This window comes from Pocillopora verrucosa, chromosome 3 (assembly GCF_036669915.1).
Source record: "Pocillopora verrucosa isolate sample1 chromosome 3, ASM3666991v2, whole genome shotgun sequence".
NCBI lineage: Eukaryota > Metazoa > Cnidaria > Anthozoa > Scleractinia > Pocilloporidae > Pocillopora > Pocillopora verrucosa.
In genome coordinates, this window is record NC_089314.1 from 10145900 (window position 1) to 10163046 (window position 17147).

A 17147-nucleotide genomic window follows, 5' to 3' on the forward strand; every position below is an offset into this window, starting at 1 on the left:
AATACATTTATAAATTTACAACTTCAATCCACTGGAGAAAGTAACATGAAATCGCCATGAATCTACGTTAGAGTGACCTTAGCTATGCTTGCATAATTAAGGAACTGATAAACTATTCACAGACAATTGCAAGTCTGAAACGAAACTGTCTGAGAAGTGTTAACCTTTCGAGTAGTCCAGTCGACTCACGAACTAATTACGAAGTAATATCGTGTGTCCTCACGGTCTTGTTCACAGAGTTAAATACAGAGATTTTCATTGTAAAGAGAAAGTGAAGGTGAGTAGTCAGAGAAAGTCATATATTTTGACTGTAGACGTTAATGAAAACGAAAGCGCCAAGAATTATCCCTCCGGTGTGACTTGAACAGAGTCAAAGCGGCTTTTAATCAATTTGAGATGACTAACTTCATCATAGATAAACATTCAAGAGAGGAAACCGTTGATTAAAAACCACTCAATCCAATTGATTAAATTTTATACGACATAAGCAGGAAAGATTTTAACAATAGTAAATACTGTGAGAATTAATTACGCTACGGACATGGCCGTATGACTTTGTCTTCAGTTCTTCTCATTACTCCTCGATAGTTCATCTACTCGATCAATTCCCTTCTGACTGAGTTTACGTGACAAGTATTTGTAATTTAAAGATACTGATCCTGTTATTTTAGTCAGAATATGTCCTTTTTAGTATATGTTTCGTTAGGAGAAAGCAATTTTCAGTCTAGGCGGGAGCCCCAAGCATTACTCGTTCGATGTGATTTGCACTGAAGCACAGCGGCGATGTTACTCAGTTCCTGACAGATAACTTTGTCGTAGAGTGCTATTTTCACTGTTTTTATGGCTTACAACCATTAACGTAGTCCAATTTTTTTAAATGTACACAACACTTGGATGATTTGAACGGTAGGCGATTGAAATTCAGGCTGTGGGAATTAATTTATCAGTTGTGCTTCGATTCTTGGAATCTTAAAAGATCAAATGAATGATCTCTGACTTACGTATGAATTTCCTGGAATAGAATAAGCTTTGAAAATAGAATAAAATTCTGGCGGAAAATAAAACTCCGTTTTCATCGTACCACACGAGAAGCGATTGGTTATGAAAACATTAAGAGCAAATAAACTAAGCCAAATACTATAAGAAAAGCAAAAAGAAACGGCGGACGCGGGAGATAGGGCGCCGACCACTCTCGCTCGCTTCCTCCTCTCCCCCTGGTCAGCTTTTACCGCTAGGCACAAATATCTTGACAGGGTCATCAAGGAAAAAGCATAGTTTATCGTACATATGCAAGTATGTTATGCTTCTCTCCCTTAGCCAATACACTAAAAATTATTCATGAAGCGTTACCTCCACCTAAACCCATTCATGTTTACTATTAGCGGAACTACATTCCCTGAATGCAAAAGAATCATTATGATGCGAAACAAACGAGAAATTAATCTATATTTACAAATTAACATTTTAATTCCATTGGAGAAAGTAACATAGAACCGCTATGAATCTACGTCAGAGATTAGCTATGCATGCATGATTAAGGAATCTGATAAACTATTTGCAGTCATTTGCAAGTCTGAACCTGTCTGAGAAGTGTTAACTTTACGAGTAGTTCCGTCAATTTACCAACTACATACGAAGTAATATCGTGTGTCCTCACGTTCTTCTCCACAGAGTCAAGTGCAGACATTTTCATTCTAAAGAGAAAGTGACGGTAAGTTGAGAAAGTCTTATTTTGACTGTAGACGTTACGGAAAACGAAAGCGCTATGCATTATTCCTCCGGTGTGATTTGAACAGAGACAAAGCGGGCTTTTATAAATTTCAGATGACTAACTCTATCATAGATAAACATCCAAGAGCAAAAGCCGTCGATTAGAAACCACTAAGTCCATTTGTTTTAATTTTACACGATATATGCAGGAATGATTTAAGACGTCTTGAAGATAACAGATGGCTAAAACTGTTCGATAAAGTTATGCTGAATTTTAAAGCAAAAGAGACTAAAATCTTCTTTAGAATAAAGGATCAGATCGATTTTCCATGCAGCTTCATCCGTGCGTCGATTGAACGAATCTCAAAAGATCCTTTTAGGTATGCCCGCTTTAGTATATTTCGTTGAGAGAAAGCAATTTTTAGTCTAGGCGGGAGCGCCAAGCATCACTCGTTCGATGAGATTTGCACTGAAGCAAAGGGGCGATTTTACTCGACTCTTGAGTGATAACTTTGTCATAGATGGACATGCAAGAGCACGATTTCCGCTGATTTCATGGCTTACAACCACTTAGTCCCATTTTTTTTAATGTACACAATGCATGGATGATTTGAACGGTAGGCGACAGAACTTCAGGCTGTGGGAATTGATTTATCAGTTTTGTTAAGATTCTAGGAATCTTGAAAGATCAAATAGATGATCACTGACTTACGCTATGAATTTTTTTTGTCATGAAGGCAAGTTTATCTATCTACTTTGTCTCTCTTTGTTGAAAGATTACGAATTTGTGAGGTTGACATCAAAACTTTTGTTTTAGTACAATCATATAATCGTTTTTTCGTTCTCATAATAAAGTGAGGTTATTTGTGTTGATAACACTTGCTTTCACTCTTAGGGTTTCAAGTTATTTTGATAAATGTAGCTTGCCATAGTTGTCGTAGTTCTGGTCTTTTTTTCTGAGAGGATTTTAGGGCATATTAGTATTTGTTCATATTTTATGCAGCTTAGCGGAAACGTGATGGCAACAAGTTTAGTTGACTTAAAATCTCAGTTGACCAAAACTTTGTCATTTCGTCTAGCAGTGTAGATTTAAATAGTTTTTTACGGTTATCATATCATTTACTGTCAACTAAGTATCATCGCTTCAGCTTTATCATGTTGCGAATCAACTTGTTGTGGAGGTAAATCCAACGTTGTAATTGGTTTTTACTTGGTCTGTATTTAACCATAAGGACTGTTCTTTGGTACAGTCCAACCTCGATTATCCGGATTTCTCGACTATCCGGACTTTTTTTCTGGTCCCAATTTTGTCATGAATATCCATCAGTCATGATCAAGATCCGTAGCCATATTTAAAACTACAGCGTTGAAAAGTGAAGTAAAGTCGTCTTTGTTTCGCTTTCAAAACACCAAAAACCGGGCTCGCACGCTTCGTAACTAACGAAGAACATTCGAATGAGGTCTGATTGGCTTACAGTTGCTTTGTTGTTAAGTGAGATTTCACGCTCTATTGGCTCGTTCGGCGTGGTACGCAAGATAAGCTACACAGCGTCACGAATGTTTTATCACGATCAATATATCCTTTCGGCGTAAGCGATCCGTTCTTTCTACAATTTTGCGTTTAGAGAATGGAGAAAAGAGGAACAAATTTGTCTGCTGAATATAGTGTTAGTACGCAGCAGATATCTGATATCCGCAATTAATGCAGAAGACCTCTACACGATTCACATGTAGAGGTATTCACAACGGATAGTAAAGACAGTAAAGATATGGCCATATTTTTTTCAAACCGATTTGTAAATGTTTTGTTTCACGATTAAATGTCGCTTTCTTTATTTGATCCGTTTTTGTTCCTCATTAATATTCATATTCTCGATTATTCGGACTATTTCGTCTAGTCCCAACGAGTCCGGATAATCGCGGTTCGACTGTATTTGTTCATATTTAATGCAGCTCTGAGGAAACGTAATGGCAACAAATTTCGTTGACTTGAAATTTTAGTTAACCAAAATTCTGTCATTTCGTCGAGCAGCGTGGTGTTGAATAGTTATTCAAGGTTATCATAACATTTATTATTGTTTTTTTAGAGGGCACGGTAACGAATCTTGCAATCTGATTGGTTCTTTACCCGGTCAGTATTTTCCTATCTCTGCCCACGGGCCACGGTAACGCTTTCGTGAGTCGCCGAGTACATCCCAACTTTCGTTGTCATTTTTCATAAATATACCTCGTTTTCCGGCTGGGCAGTATTTTTAAGCAAATACGTCGGTCACTACCTCAAGCCGATAAATAACTTATGAATCCTCCCTTTTCTCTCTATCAAATCACTTTGGTTGACAGAAAAATATTGGTTTCAGAATGAATTTGTTTGTCATTACGTTGGTTGACAAGCGGCCTAAAAACCATCTGCAATTAATTTTAATCGTTCACAAAAAGTACCCAGAAAGTTGAAACGTGAGGTATTTGGTTACAGTTAAACTGAACGATGGAACTTTCATTCATTTAATTTCTGAATTTTCTCGAGCAATTTGTTCATAGTAAAAAAAAAGCGAGCGAAGTTTTAATTTAAGTTCTACAACAAATATACGCTCCTGGTGAGTCTTTCCAATTCCGTTCAATTTGGACATTTGTACCTTAAATTGCACAACAGAAATTGAAGGAATTGAGAAAAGGCTGCATTAAATTCCCTTGTGTCTCGTTGGAGTGTGCCGTTCGAATTTAGTTTTTGTGAAGGAAAGATCAGAGTTAAACACGCCATTACAGCAAACAAACGAGCAAACTCTCACAACTTCAAAATAAAAAATTGAATTTACTCACAATTACTTTCCTCGCCGTTTACTTAATGAACAGAGGTAAATCTTCGTACATGAATGAATGGTCGATGAGAGTAAATAATACTTTCCGTTAGATCATTAACTGATTTTTAAGAAAACATTGTCGTGACAGACCTTGCCAAACTAGTTCTGATGTTTTTCAAATGTTCCTACGCTTTTTTTTTCTTGCGCGCTCTCTAATTGACAGGTGTCATATTGTGACAGATACTTGTAAAAATAATGTTTCAAAGTTTGTTTGGAAGTCTTTTAAATCACCTTTATCGTTACGGAAATGAAAATGTTTCGCTGAGGCATCTCTCTTAAATTTGCATCACCTCTATTTTAACTACCATTTACTCACTCAAAAATTGTTCAGTTTATGGAAGATCTTGCCGTATTTACGGCCATAAGTCATTCGGGTTCTCTCGGAAAGAATTTCGTCAAGTTTAAAAACAATAAATATGTTATTTACCGGCTAAGGGTCGGTCCGTATGGTGAAAAACTGTGACCTCGGTCTTGAAAATGCTGCCCTCGGCCTACGGCCTCGGGCAGTATTTTCAAGTCCTCGGTCACAGTTTTTCACCATACGGACCTCCCAGCCGGCAAATAACATATATTTATCAATTCAAATATTAAGTATCATCGCTTCAGCCATATCATTTTGCGAGTCAACTTGTTTTATAGCAAGATAGCTCTGTAGGAAATCCAAACGTTGGGATTGGTTCTTACCTTGGGAATGGTCTGTATTTTGCCATAAGGACTGTTTCCACGGAGACAGTCATAAGGTGTGCATTTTGTTCACAAAAGCTGGCTCAAAATAAATAACTTTGGCCCCAAATTCACATAATGAATTACTTAATATAACCTCGCTTACTTGAACCGTACTGGGTAATATTGGCCTTCGTTCGATTTTGCATGGACCTCTCTGCGCTCTCTCCTTACTGCCGCGACATCCTGGTCAATATTCCTCAGTGCGGCCCTCGCGCTCGATTATTAAGAATATCGCTGTAAATCGAAAAGATCTGTTTCAGCCCCAAAAATAGAGCCGTTTCGGTGATTGAAATACCCTTTTTTTTTTGGGGGGGGGGGGGGGGGTTAATTTGGCCCTTCTAGAAAAGGGTTGTTTTGGCCCGATTGTTTTGGAGCCAAATCTTTAGTTAGAGAGGATAAAAATTGGCTACCATTTTGTGGCCAATTTAAGTAAACTTATGTTAAAAAACAAAGCAGATAAATGGCTAAATGGGCATCATAAGGTCTGAAACGATGCTCATGACAGGAGCTGTTTGGAAGAACTATGTTAAACAGCCCCTGAAAAGAGTTAAAATGGTAATGATATGATGTAAACCGGCCTCACTTGAGCCATTTCATATCTGTACTACGTAATTAAATGGCTTCATATCTATATTTAGATGGTGTATATTTATATAATGGTAATGGAACTGAGTGGAGTGAATTTACACTGAAATCACAAACGTAAATTTAAAATCAAACAAGTAAGCAGCGCAAGTTTGATTTGAAATCATAAGTATGATTGCCGACCAAAATTGCTCAACACGAAGTTCAATTACCACTTCATTATATCCATTTTTAAAACGCAAAATTCAGCTGCTCATACATAGGATTTTTTAGTCCGCACAAATTTTTGTTGATCCTGCAGTGAACTTGTTTGTAGAAAGTTGAAAAAGTTGTTTTTCATTTTCCTGCAAATTGATTAGTGTCTTTAAGCAAACTATTTTAGTAAAGCTTCTTCATTGGCTGGGAAATAAATGCGATGCTGTACAAAACATGGTGCAATGAGTGAATAAATTGCTCCAATGAGGGCCAATCACTTTAAAAGGATCATCAGAGTGACCCTGGTTATGCTTGCATAATTACAGAATCTGACAAATTATTCACAGACATTTGCAAGTCCAAAAGGAAACTGTTTGAGAAGTGCTAACTTTTCGAGTAGTTCCGTCGATTCACAAACCATTTACGAAGTAATATCGTGTGTCTTCACGGTCTTGTTCATAGAGTCAAATATAGATATTTTCATTTTAAAGAGAAAGTGAAGGTAAGTAGAGAAAGATATATTTTGACTATGGGTGTTACGGAAGACGAAAGCGCAAGCATTATTCCTTCGGTGTGATTTGAACCGAGACCAAGCGGGTTTTTATCAATTTCAGATGACTAACTCTATCATAGATAAACATCCAAGAGCAAAAGCCGTCGATTAGAAACCACTAAGTCCATTTGTTTTAATTTTACACGACATATGCAGGAATGATTTAAACAATAGTGGATATTGTGAGAATCAATTATCGTATAGGGCCAAATGACTAAGTCTTTTGTTATTCTCATTACTCCTCGATAGTTCATCTAATCGATCGATTCCCTTCCGACGAGAAGTGGCGAGGATTTTTGATGATTGCAGTTGAAAGTTACTGATCCAGTTATTTTAGTCAAGATATGCCCGCTTTGGTATGCGTTTCGTTAAGAGAAAGCAATTTTTAGTCTAAGCGGGAGCTCCAAGCATCACTCGTTCAATGAGATTTGCACTGAAGCAAAGTGGCGATTTTACTCAACTCCTGAGTGATAACTTTGTCTTAGATGGACATGCAAGAGCACGATTTTCGCTGATTTCATGGCTTACAACCACTTAGTCCCATTTTTTTAAATGTACACAATGCATGGATGATTTGAACGGTAGGCGATAGAGCTTCAGGCTGTGGGAATTGATTTATCTGTTGTGTTTAGATTCTAAGAATCTTGAAAGATCAAATAGATGATCACTGACTTACGCTATGAATTTTTTTTTTGTCATGAAGGCAAGTTATCTATCTGCTTTGTCTCTCTATGTTGAAAGATTATGAATTTGTGAGGTTGACATCAAAACTTTTGTTTTAGTACAGTCATATAATCGTTTTTCGTTCTCATCATAAAGTGAGGTAAATTAATCTTGCGATTTGTGTTGATAACACTTGCTTTACTCTTAGGGTTTCAAGTTATTTTTATTAATGTAGCTTGTCATAGTTGTCGTAGTTCTGCTCTCTTTTTCTGAGAGGATTTTAGGGCACATTGGTACAGTCCAACCTCGATTATCCGGATTTCTCGATTATCCATACTTTTTTTCTGGTCCCAAATTTGTCATGAATATCCATCAGTCATGATCAAGATCCGTAGCCATATTCCTTTTAAAACTACAGCGTTGAAAAGCGAAGAAAAGGCGACTTTGTTTCGCTTTCAAAACGCAAAAACCTGCCTCGAACGCTTTGTAACTAACGAAGAACATTCGAATGAGGTCTGATTGGCTTAGAGTTGCTTTGTTGCTAAGTGAGATTTCACGCTCTATTGGCTCGTTCGGCGTGGTACGCAAGATAAGCTACACAGCGTCACGAATGTTTAATCTTGATTATCATGTCCTTGAAGCGTAAACGGTCCGTTCTTTCTACAATTTTGCGATTAGAGTAAAGCGAAAAAAGGAACATATTTATCTGCTGAATATGGCGTTAGTACGCAGCAGATATCTGATATCCGCAATTAATACAGAAGACCTCTACACGATATAGCCATATTTTTTTCAAACCGATTTGTAAATGTTTTGTTTCACGATTAATTGTCGCTTTCTTTATTTAATCAGTTTTTGTTCCTCATTAATATTCATATTCTCGATTATTCGGACTATTTCGTCTAGTCCCAACGAGTCCGAATGATCGAGGTTCGACTGTATTTGTTCACATTTTATGCAGCTCAGAGAAAACATAATGGCAACAGATTTCGTTAACTTGAAATTTTAGTTAACCAAAATTCTGTCATTTCGTCGAGCAGCGTGGATTTGAATAGTTATTCAAGGTTATCATAACATTTATTGTCAATTCAAATATTAAGTATCATCGCTTCAGCAATATCATTTTGCGAGTCAACTTTTTTTATAGCAAGATAGCTCTGTAGGAAATCCAAACGTTGGGATTGGTTCTTACCTTGGGATTGGTCTTTATTTTGCCATAAGGACTGTTTCCACGGAGACGTTGAAAAGGTGTGCATTTTGTTTATGAAGCTGGCTCAAAATAAATAACTTTGGTCCAAATTCATATAAAAAAAATACTTGTTCTGTTTACGACACTGTGAATATTATTTTATTTGCATTGATGTCTTTACCCTGCTGTTCAAATGCATTACTGAGTTCTCTATTAATTCTTTTAGATATGCTAAGGACCTTTTGCAGAAAAATTTTGCTCTCGCATAGTGACCAGCTAGATCCCTCTGTTGACTAGGATGACATTTTGTTTCAAGCTCTCAATGAAGTCCATGAAGTTATAAGTGACTACACAGTTCACTAGCCTCTAATTTCTTGCAAAAATACAAATTGCTCAGAATCAAAATGGAAGATTAATTATTCAATTTATGTGGATTTTTTTGTTTCATGTGAGAACTTTGAGAGTTCTCGTTAGCTTAGTTTATTTACTTTATTTGTTACTTTTGATATATATCCACTATCACAAAGCATTGACCTCCATGTTAGCAAAAAGAAAAAATACTTATTTAATATGTAAGAGCTACATTTTTTGAGAACGTGGTTTTCATATAGTATAATGAGATATTGCATTTTCCGCAAAGAAGCTGTGATACGAGAAACCAAGAAAATTTCTTTCGCGAATTCCAATCCCGAAGTTGTGTCCCATGGAGAAAGGAAAGCAGAAAAAGAGAGCGATCGGAAAGCCGGTGAGATATGTGGTCTGTGAATGTTTATAGACCTTTATATAATGCAATATATCAAAAACATACACTACTGCATGATCTATTTAATACCTTCCAAATTCAGAGAAAGTGCAAACTAAGTTGCTAGTTTGTATGTAGCCATGGATTTTTGTTTTGTAAAGGTGAACACATAACTTGGAATTGTTTAGAATACATGGACCTACAAATTGGCTTCTCATGCCCAAATTTTGCCTCTCAAACTTAACAATTTTAATCTTCGACGTTTAATTACCAAACCAGGTACTGCAAGAGGCTGTGTTACTGTTACTGCAAGAGTCACTTATATTAAAAATAAAAATTTGTATGGGCAACTCTAACTATGAAAGATTCTTCGTTTGACTGAAGTCAAAGAGAATCCAGAAGGGACAGACAACCCAAACAAAGAAGACATTGAATCCCCCTCGCAAAAGCGCAAGGAAGGTACCGGAGACGTTTAATTGCCAATTTTTGTTTCCTGGAAACAGAGAAAAGGTTTAAGTCGATGTAATTGTGAAATGAGTTGTCCAAAGAGAATTATTCATGAACAGCATAGTGCTTAAAGGCCTTCTTAATTTTAATAGCTCTGTTAATATTTGAACATATTTATCTCAGAATCAACTGGGTAGTTATAGTAAGGTTGCATGAACCCGAAACAGGCATGTCTTTTTTAATTGTAATAGGTTGTATGATGAGCTTTAGGATGTTAGCAGTTATACAAAACATAAGCATGCTATGCATGCAAGAGTTATTTTTTGGGGGGTGGGCGGATTACTTGAAACATTGTAAGTGATGTCTACACTCTTACAAAAAGAAAGAAGGGTATTAACGCGGAAAAGAACGAAAATGTCGAATTAACTCAAACACAGGTATATAGTGGCCAATTGTCTGTGTTTTGCGAATAACTGTAACCAAAAATAAACTATATTAGTCCTACGGATACCTGTTAGTACAAAATCCAGACTGCAGACTGAATAATGCGGAGTGCAGACCGGAAACAAAATGTAGACTAGGTACAAAATGCAGACTGCAAACTGCAGAGTGGGTACAGATGCAGACTGAGAATTTAAAGTGTTTTTTCTTCTGGTATGTGATAACATGTCATCTTACAACTTACCGAGCGTCACGCAATCGCTTTTCTGCGATCAGCCTTCACGATTATTGTGGAATATCCCTGGCCCGTTTTTTGATCAAAATAGTTCTGAATATAATTCCAAGCCTTCATATAGTCTTCTCACTTTGCGCGCGGGTTGGTTGGTGTGATGTCTGTACAGATTTTACCAACTTAATAAAATTAGATGTAAATGAGATGTCACTGTTGCATATTTAACACGCGCAATATTCGAGAAACAATTGAGAGCTTTGCAAGTGGTCCATATTATCATCTTTTTAAGCGATACGTAATTGTTTATTTTGTTGACAAAAATGCGGACCGAGACCAAACATGACTATCGTGGATACGTTACAAGGCTAGTGAACTACTTACCCCACTCAAAAGTATAAAGTTCGCGTATATCGATAGCAAATCCCGCTCCAAGAAAATACTTAATCTAAGAATGAAATTTCCAAAGGAAGAAGTAAAATTTACTACAAAAAGTAGTGATTGTACCGCGTAGTGAGAATTGGGCAACAGATTAGAACTTAAATCATTGAACTGAATTACTTTTAGCTTTTCCTCTGCGAATTATACTTTTCAAACCGAATTGGTGCTGTATGCTATCTTAACTGTTTCCGAACAATTCCGCGAAGCTTGACTGGATTAATTCACTCCTGTTCATTGTATTGACTAGCACTATCAACAGAGTGAAGGCGGCAATTAAAAGGCATGACTATCGTGGATACGTTACAAGGCTAGTAAACTACTCACCTCACTCAGAAGTAAAACGTTCGCGTGTATGGATAGCAAATCCCGCTCCACCATCCTAGGAGGTCAGTGGGGCATGCCTCCCCCCAAAAATTTTAATATTCAGGTCCTCAGAAAGGTGATTTTCGGCATATTATAGGATAAGTGATGGGTTTTTCGTTTTTTCCCATGTCTTTAAAATAGTCTGTTTTTAGACAAGGGCTACGCTTAAATATTTCACAATTCTAACTGAAATAAATTTCATTTGACCTGGGGATGAAAGTCAAGTAACGCAGTGATCCTCGCTGCTGCGTTCCTTTTAAACAATTGCTGAAAAAAACCTGAAAGAAATTCAGGCTCCGACGGAATTCGAACACATTTCTCCTTACCTGTTTGCACGTGCGCAACTGCGTACCTACAGAGCTTACTTAGAAGTAAAAAAGCGATAATTGTAAAATGCACCATAACCTTAAATCATGTGACTATACTTATTTCTTTACAATAATTTCTAAAGCAATCCGACAATGTCGTTTTTATCGAGAAGAGTGGACTAAAGGTCGCAAGGGGCCTGGGCGAAAAATACGTGGTTCATCCAGACCTCCAACTGAAGTTTGCAGCAACCTTAGAAAAAAAAACAAAGCAATCAGAAAAAAATAACCCTCATGCCACGCGGGCTATTAAGGGATCTACAAGTTTGATTTCAAGGGTTTCGAAATCACACCTTGAGAAAAAACCTTGCGACGCCCCTTCTACTGCAAATGGGCTCTCAAAATTATTAGGCAAGGCTGCCAGCCCCTCCCCATGAACGTACCTCAGAAAAATATTCCCTCTACGAATTACCGCTTAAACCGAAAGATTTAAAATCAGGTTGAAGAGAAAGACAGAGAGATGCCATTGTACGGTCACAGACACCTAAAAGGACGATCAAACGTATGTTCTGTAAACCATTGTGTTTTAATATGAAGTGAACAAAGTTAAGAATACAACTAAAAATACCAAGCTAAAGAGATGCTTTGTGTAATAATAAAAAGATGGGTTGTACAATGTTATCACGAAAATGATGACTATCTAAGATTTATTTAATAACTTCCTAGAAACATTTAAAAACATAGATCTATATAACTATTCCAAACTGTTTTAGATACAGGTTTGTTCATGGGGAAGTGCGTGCAGCCTTGCTTAATAATTGTGAGAGCCCGGCCATTTGGAGTAGAAGGGGCGTCGCAAGGTTTTTTCTCGAGGTTTTGATTTCGAAACATTTGAAATCATACCTGTAGATCCCTTAAAAAAGGCTTGAGGGTTTTTTGTCTGATTGCTTTGTTTTGTTTTTACTCGGGCTTTCCAAAAGAGACGCCTGAGTTGAAATTCCGGCTTCGTTTCTTTTTTCGTTCGGTCGCAAATCGCAGTCAAGTCCTCATTACGCATGCGCAACCTTTTAACTCCGACGCATGCGCGACGTTTTGACTAATAAGCACATGGCAATGGTGGACGAAAGGAAAGGAATATATATAACGGCGTAATATGCGACTAACACAGCCTACAGCCCACTAACCCAATCGGTAGATTAATTATAATAAATTAATATATAATGAAATTATAATACTGGCGTAAAGTTTACGTTATATATATATCACCGAAGAGAAGCTTTTGTTGTGAAAAATCAGCACAGACATTGTGTATAGTATGCTCAAAACGCAGAAAAAATATGCAGATATCGCTCGCGGTAGACCCACTCTAAAAGATGTCGAGCGTTTTCGGAACGGGTCGGTCCGTGAACGTTATGAGAGATCTCTTTATGAACGAACATGTGTGAGTGAACCTTTCATCGAGAAACATGCTATATCAACTGAGCTGATGTTTATCGAGAGAGGCATAGACGCAAATCTCATCGTGTATGCGTTGTGAACCAGGTAGAATACCAATACGAAGTTTGAAAAGGTTAAGGAACAAGAGCAGAAAGGTTAGAAAATTTGTCTATGGACGTATTCTCTCATGTATCCCTATGTCATCTGCATTGTACTGTTTTGTTAATGCTAAAAAAACTATTAAATAAAAGGACACTTAAGTTTAACTGTCGTGAGAGAATTCGCCAGTCGATATTTAACATTGTTTTCTTGTAACAAACCGATCTATTCTTGCAAGAATGAGGCTCATGTAGGAAATTATTGCAACCATAGACATATGTTGACCCTAGTAAAACAATAGTAGCTCTATACTGTGACGATAACGAATTAGTTTTTGGACAGAATGCAAGACAACAATGTGTTGCAACGAGTTTGTGTTCTTTGATTTACAATAACACAAGGGATCTGCTCTGCAAATGATCTTATAAAAATAATGAATATTGGAAATCAGCTTTATTCAAGTTTGTCACAATTAGTAAGACAGGCACATTGAATACAGTCAGAATTACCAACACTGAGGTACTGTTCACAAAGAAATTACTATAGAGGGATATCAGTACTGTACGTCTTTACGAAGATCCTTTGAGTTGCTCATATCTGAAAACTACACCAATTTCATATTAACAGTAAAGTGTATTGCTGTTGCAACCTATTGTAATAGTAATATGGGGTTCAAATATTTGATTCTCATGCTAGAGATTTGTGTGGTAGAGGGCAGCCTCAAAGTACATGTGTTCTTCCCAAAGTACCGCACTGCATATAAACAGAATGAAGACACTTAGATCATTTTCATATGCAAATGAAAATTTGTAATGACGGTAATTAGTGGACCCTGAATTTTTTTTCATTATCAAATGCTACAAACTAAATTTTTATTTTCATTCAATAGCGAATAAAAATAGTGGTTTTGATTACAGTGGTTTCAATAAGCCTGGGTACTGCTGATGAATTACATAAATGTTATTAGATGCTAAATGCTTTGTGACCTTTTGTTTCTTAACATCTTTTAGAGCGATATTCATTTGCCCATGAAATAAATAAATGACTATTTAGTTTATAGTAGTTGATAATGAACAAAAGAAAACAAAAAAAATTCACAGCACACCACTAACTATTAATTACCCTATTCATTCACGGAAAATGAAAAATACTCTAAACACTAACAGTTACTTAGTTATCACCAGGTGTAGTGAAACCACTCTAACCAATAAACCAAAATGTATTAACTAAAGTATGCTAGCCCACTAACTCCAAATGGAAACAAACAAATTGGGAGGTAATAGTACAAAATATGCTAAAGTATATCTCACAAGCATAACCACAACCCCATAAAATTAATAGTTCATCTGGTAAGAACCTTTGGTAGTGACTTTTTGCTTTCTTTTGGTTAAAAGTCAACACCCTAGCACTTAGGGCTGTTCATAATTCAAAGCTACATGTATCTCAGCCTGAAACTTTTGTCAACTAAGAAAAAGGAAAAAGTAAGAAGACTGCCTGTTTGGCAAAAGACTTACCCTGCTACAACCCTTAACCCGCAAAACAAAATTCAATCAAGTCAATACTCTGAAAAAAAAACAATCCCCCCACCACCCCTGAAAAGGGTCTTCACACTGCATAACAAATGCTTTCTTCAGCTCTGTATTCATATGTGAGAAACCTACATCTCTGGCATACCAAGAGAAAAAAGTCAGAGGATAAACCAATAATTGCATAAAAAAAAACTTGGGCAAATGCAAGCACAAAAACAAAGTTTATTTCCAACATAACGTGAATTAATCCAGTCACGCTTCGCGGAATTGTTCGAAAACAGTTCAGTTTGAAAAGAACAATTAGCAAAAGAAAGGCTAAAAGTAATTCATTTCAACCTTTTAAGTTGTAGTCTGTTGCCCAATTCTCACTACGCAGCACTGTTGCTTCTTTACGCTGTGAATTTTACTTTCGCCTAAGCAATTGCATCGTTGGATATACTCATGAGGGTAAAATTTAAGTTACACACTGGTAATAACTTAAGCACCTAATTTCAGACACTTAAATGTTTCTAATAATGGTATTTAAGGCAAAAAGATATCGATCTTATATCAAGACTCGGAAGACACCGAGGCCACTGGCTTGATATGCAAGACTGAGACCAAACTATTTACCCCAAACAACAACTATTTTACCGCCACTATACTCAGATAATCACTAAGTACCGGTGCTCTTAACGACTAATTAAAATTTCCTCGCTCACATGCTCACATCTTAACTCTGATAAGCTGTACACCTTCCTTTCAAACGAGAAACCCTGCTGTAAGTAAAGACCCCACATCTCCAGGAATTCACGTAAAAGTGAAATTTGGGACTCAACACAAAGGCTGACGATATCAGATTCAAAAATGGCAAGGTCAACAATTTTTCAAAAGTTCTCTCACCGCCCTTGAAAGGGTGCCACAACCCTTCAGCTCTGAAGTTTCTTTACTAGCATGAGTGCTCTTGTGGGAGTCGCATATAGAACTACAACCTGTCAGCCACTGCAGAGGAATCATACAAGATTACGGGTATCGAACAGGAGATAAATTCTCGATATTTTCATTGTTCTTGTAACAACAGCATGACTTGACAGAGGATAATGGAGTAAGAAGGGGCAGTGAGTACTTTTGTATAAAATCATATTCATTTGGAAGCTGTAAGGAAATTATCGTTTTTTTCCCACAAACTAACAAGAGACACTCTTGTAACATGAGCCCTGCCCATAGGGTAACCTGTAATGCTCGTCAAAATCTAATCTGAATTGATATTTGTGTTTGGCAGAGTAAGCAGTTTTCAAATATGGCCAGTGAAATCGAAAGAGATGCAGCTAAAAGTGCCAGACCAAGTGTTAGTGGTACTACCACTAACATGAAGACAGCTGGAGGGACTGAGGCAGAGACTACTGATGTTTGGTCAGTTAAAATGTTGGTGGCTGCCGTCGGTTGGAGTACAATTTCCACGACTAGAGGCTTAGTAGCTTTTTTCCTTGAGAACCAAGACAAGGTTATAGATACATTTCAACAGGCTCTTAAAGTTTATGGTAATGTTACAGATGTCACAATTGGGTCACTTATCATTCACTTAGATTGTGGATCACAGGAGAAATATTCAAAGTTTCAACAAGACTTTGAGGATGGAAAAGTTAAGGAAGCATTGGAAAATGAGTTGAGGAAAATTGGCTGCGATGCCAAACTGGAAGTAACTCTCATGAAGGAAATTCCCAATGTGGCTGGGACTGAAATGAGGTAAATGAGTTGTTTTTATTTAAAAGGTGACATGTAGTGGTCTGTAAGTCAGGTGACTGGCCAGGCCTTCCCTTCATACCTCAACAGGCATTCATTTTAGCAAGCAGTCACATTAAAGTCAGGAGAACAAAGGAAACGATCAGAAACTAAAGAAGCTCTTGATTGTTAAACAAACTCTCCTTATCTCTACTTTGGGAAATATACATAGAACAGTATGGAGAATATACGCACATTGATTTTGCTCTGTTAACGACACTGTGAACATGTCTTTACCCTGCAGTTCAAATGCATTACTGAGTTCTCTATTAACTCTTTTAGATATGCTAACGACCTTTTTGCAGGAAAATTTTGATGACATTTTTGTCTCAAGCTCTAAATGAAGATCCATGAAGTTTTAAGTGACTATACAGTTCACTAGCCTCTAATCTCTTGCAAAAATACAAATTGCTCAGAATCAAAATGGAAGATTAATTACTCAATGTATGTGGATTTTTTGTTTAAAATGATATATTCTCATGTAAGATTCAATATGCTTCAAGAGTTCTTATTAGCTGAGTTTATTTATTTTATTTGTTACTGTTGATATATACCCATCATCACAATGCATTGACCTCCATTTTAACAAAAAGAAAAAAATACTTATTTAATATGTAAGAGCTATATTTTTTGAGAACATGGTTTTCATATTGTGTAATGAAATGTTGCATTTTCAGCAAAGAAACTGTGAATTCCAATCCTGAAGTTGTGTCCCACGGAGAAGAAGAAGCAGAAAAAGAGAGGGATCAGGAAGCCGGTGAGACATGTGCTCTGTGAATGTTTATAGACGTTCATATAATGCAATATCTCAAAAACATGCACTACTGCATGATCTAATAGCCTCCAAATTCAGAGAAAGTGCAAATTTAAGTTG

General features: G+C 36.8%; 1 protein-coding gene across 2 annotated transcripts in view; it reads left to right on the forward strand.

Moving 5' to 3' along the window:
• The first annotated feature begins 140 nt into the window (after positions 1-140).
• Positions 141-17147, forward strand: part of LOC131777013 (uncharacterized) — a 31248-nt gene continuing 14241 nt past the window's right edge. The window contains exons 1-4 of one of the 2 annotated variants that reach the window (XM_066164460.1): positions 141-277; positions 1672-1711; positions 15774-16237; positions 16951-17030. In XM_066164460.1, the coding sequence (XP_066020557.1) occupies positions 15792-16237; positions 16951-17030 (526 nt within the window). In that variant the 5' untranslated portion in view covers positions 141-277; positions 1672-1711; positions 15774-15791. Of the gene's footprint in view, positions 278-1571; positions 1712-15773; positions 16238-16950; positions 17031-17147 lie in introns of those variants that run through there. The other variant, XM_066164459.1, reaches the window with a different exon arrangement.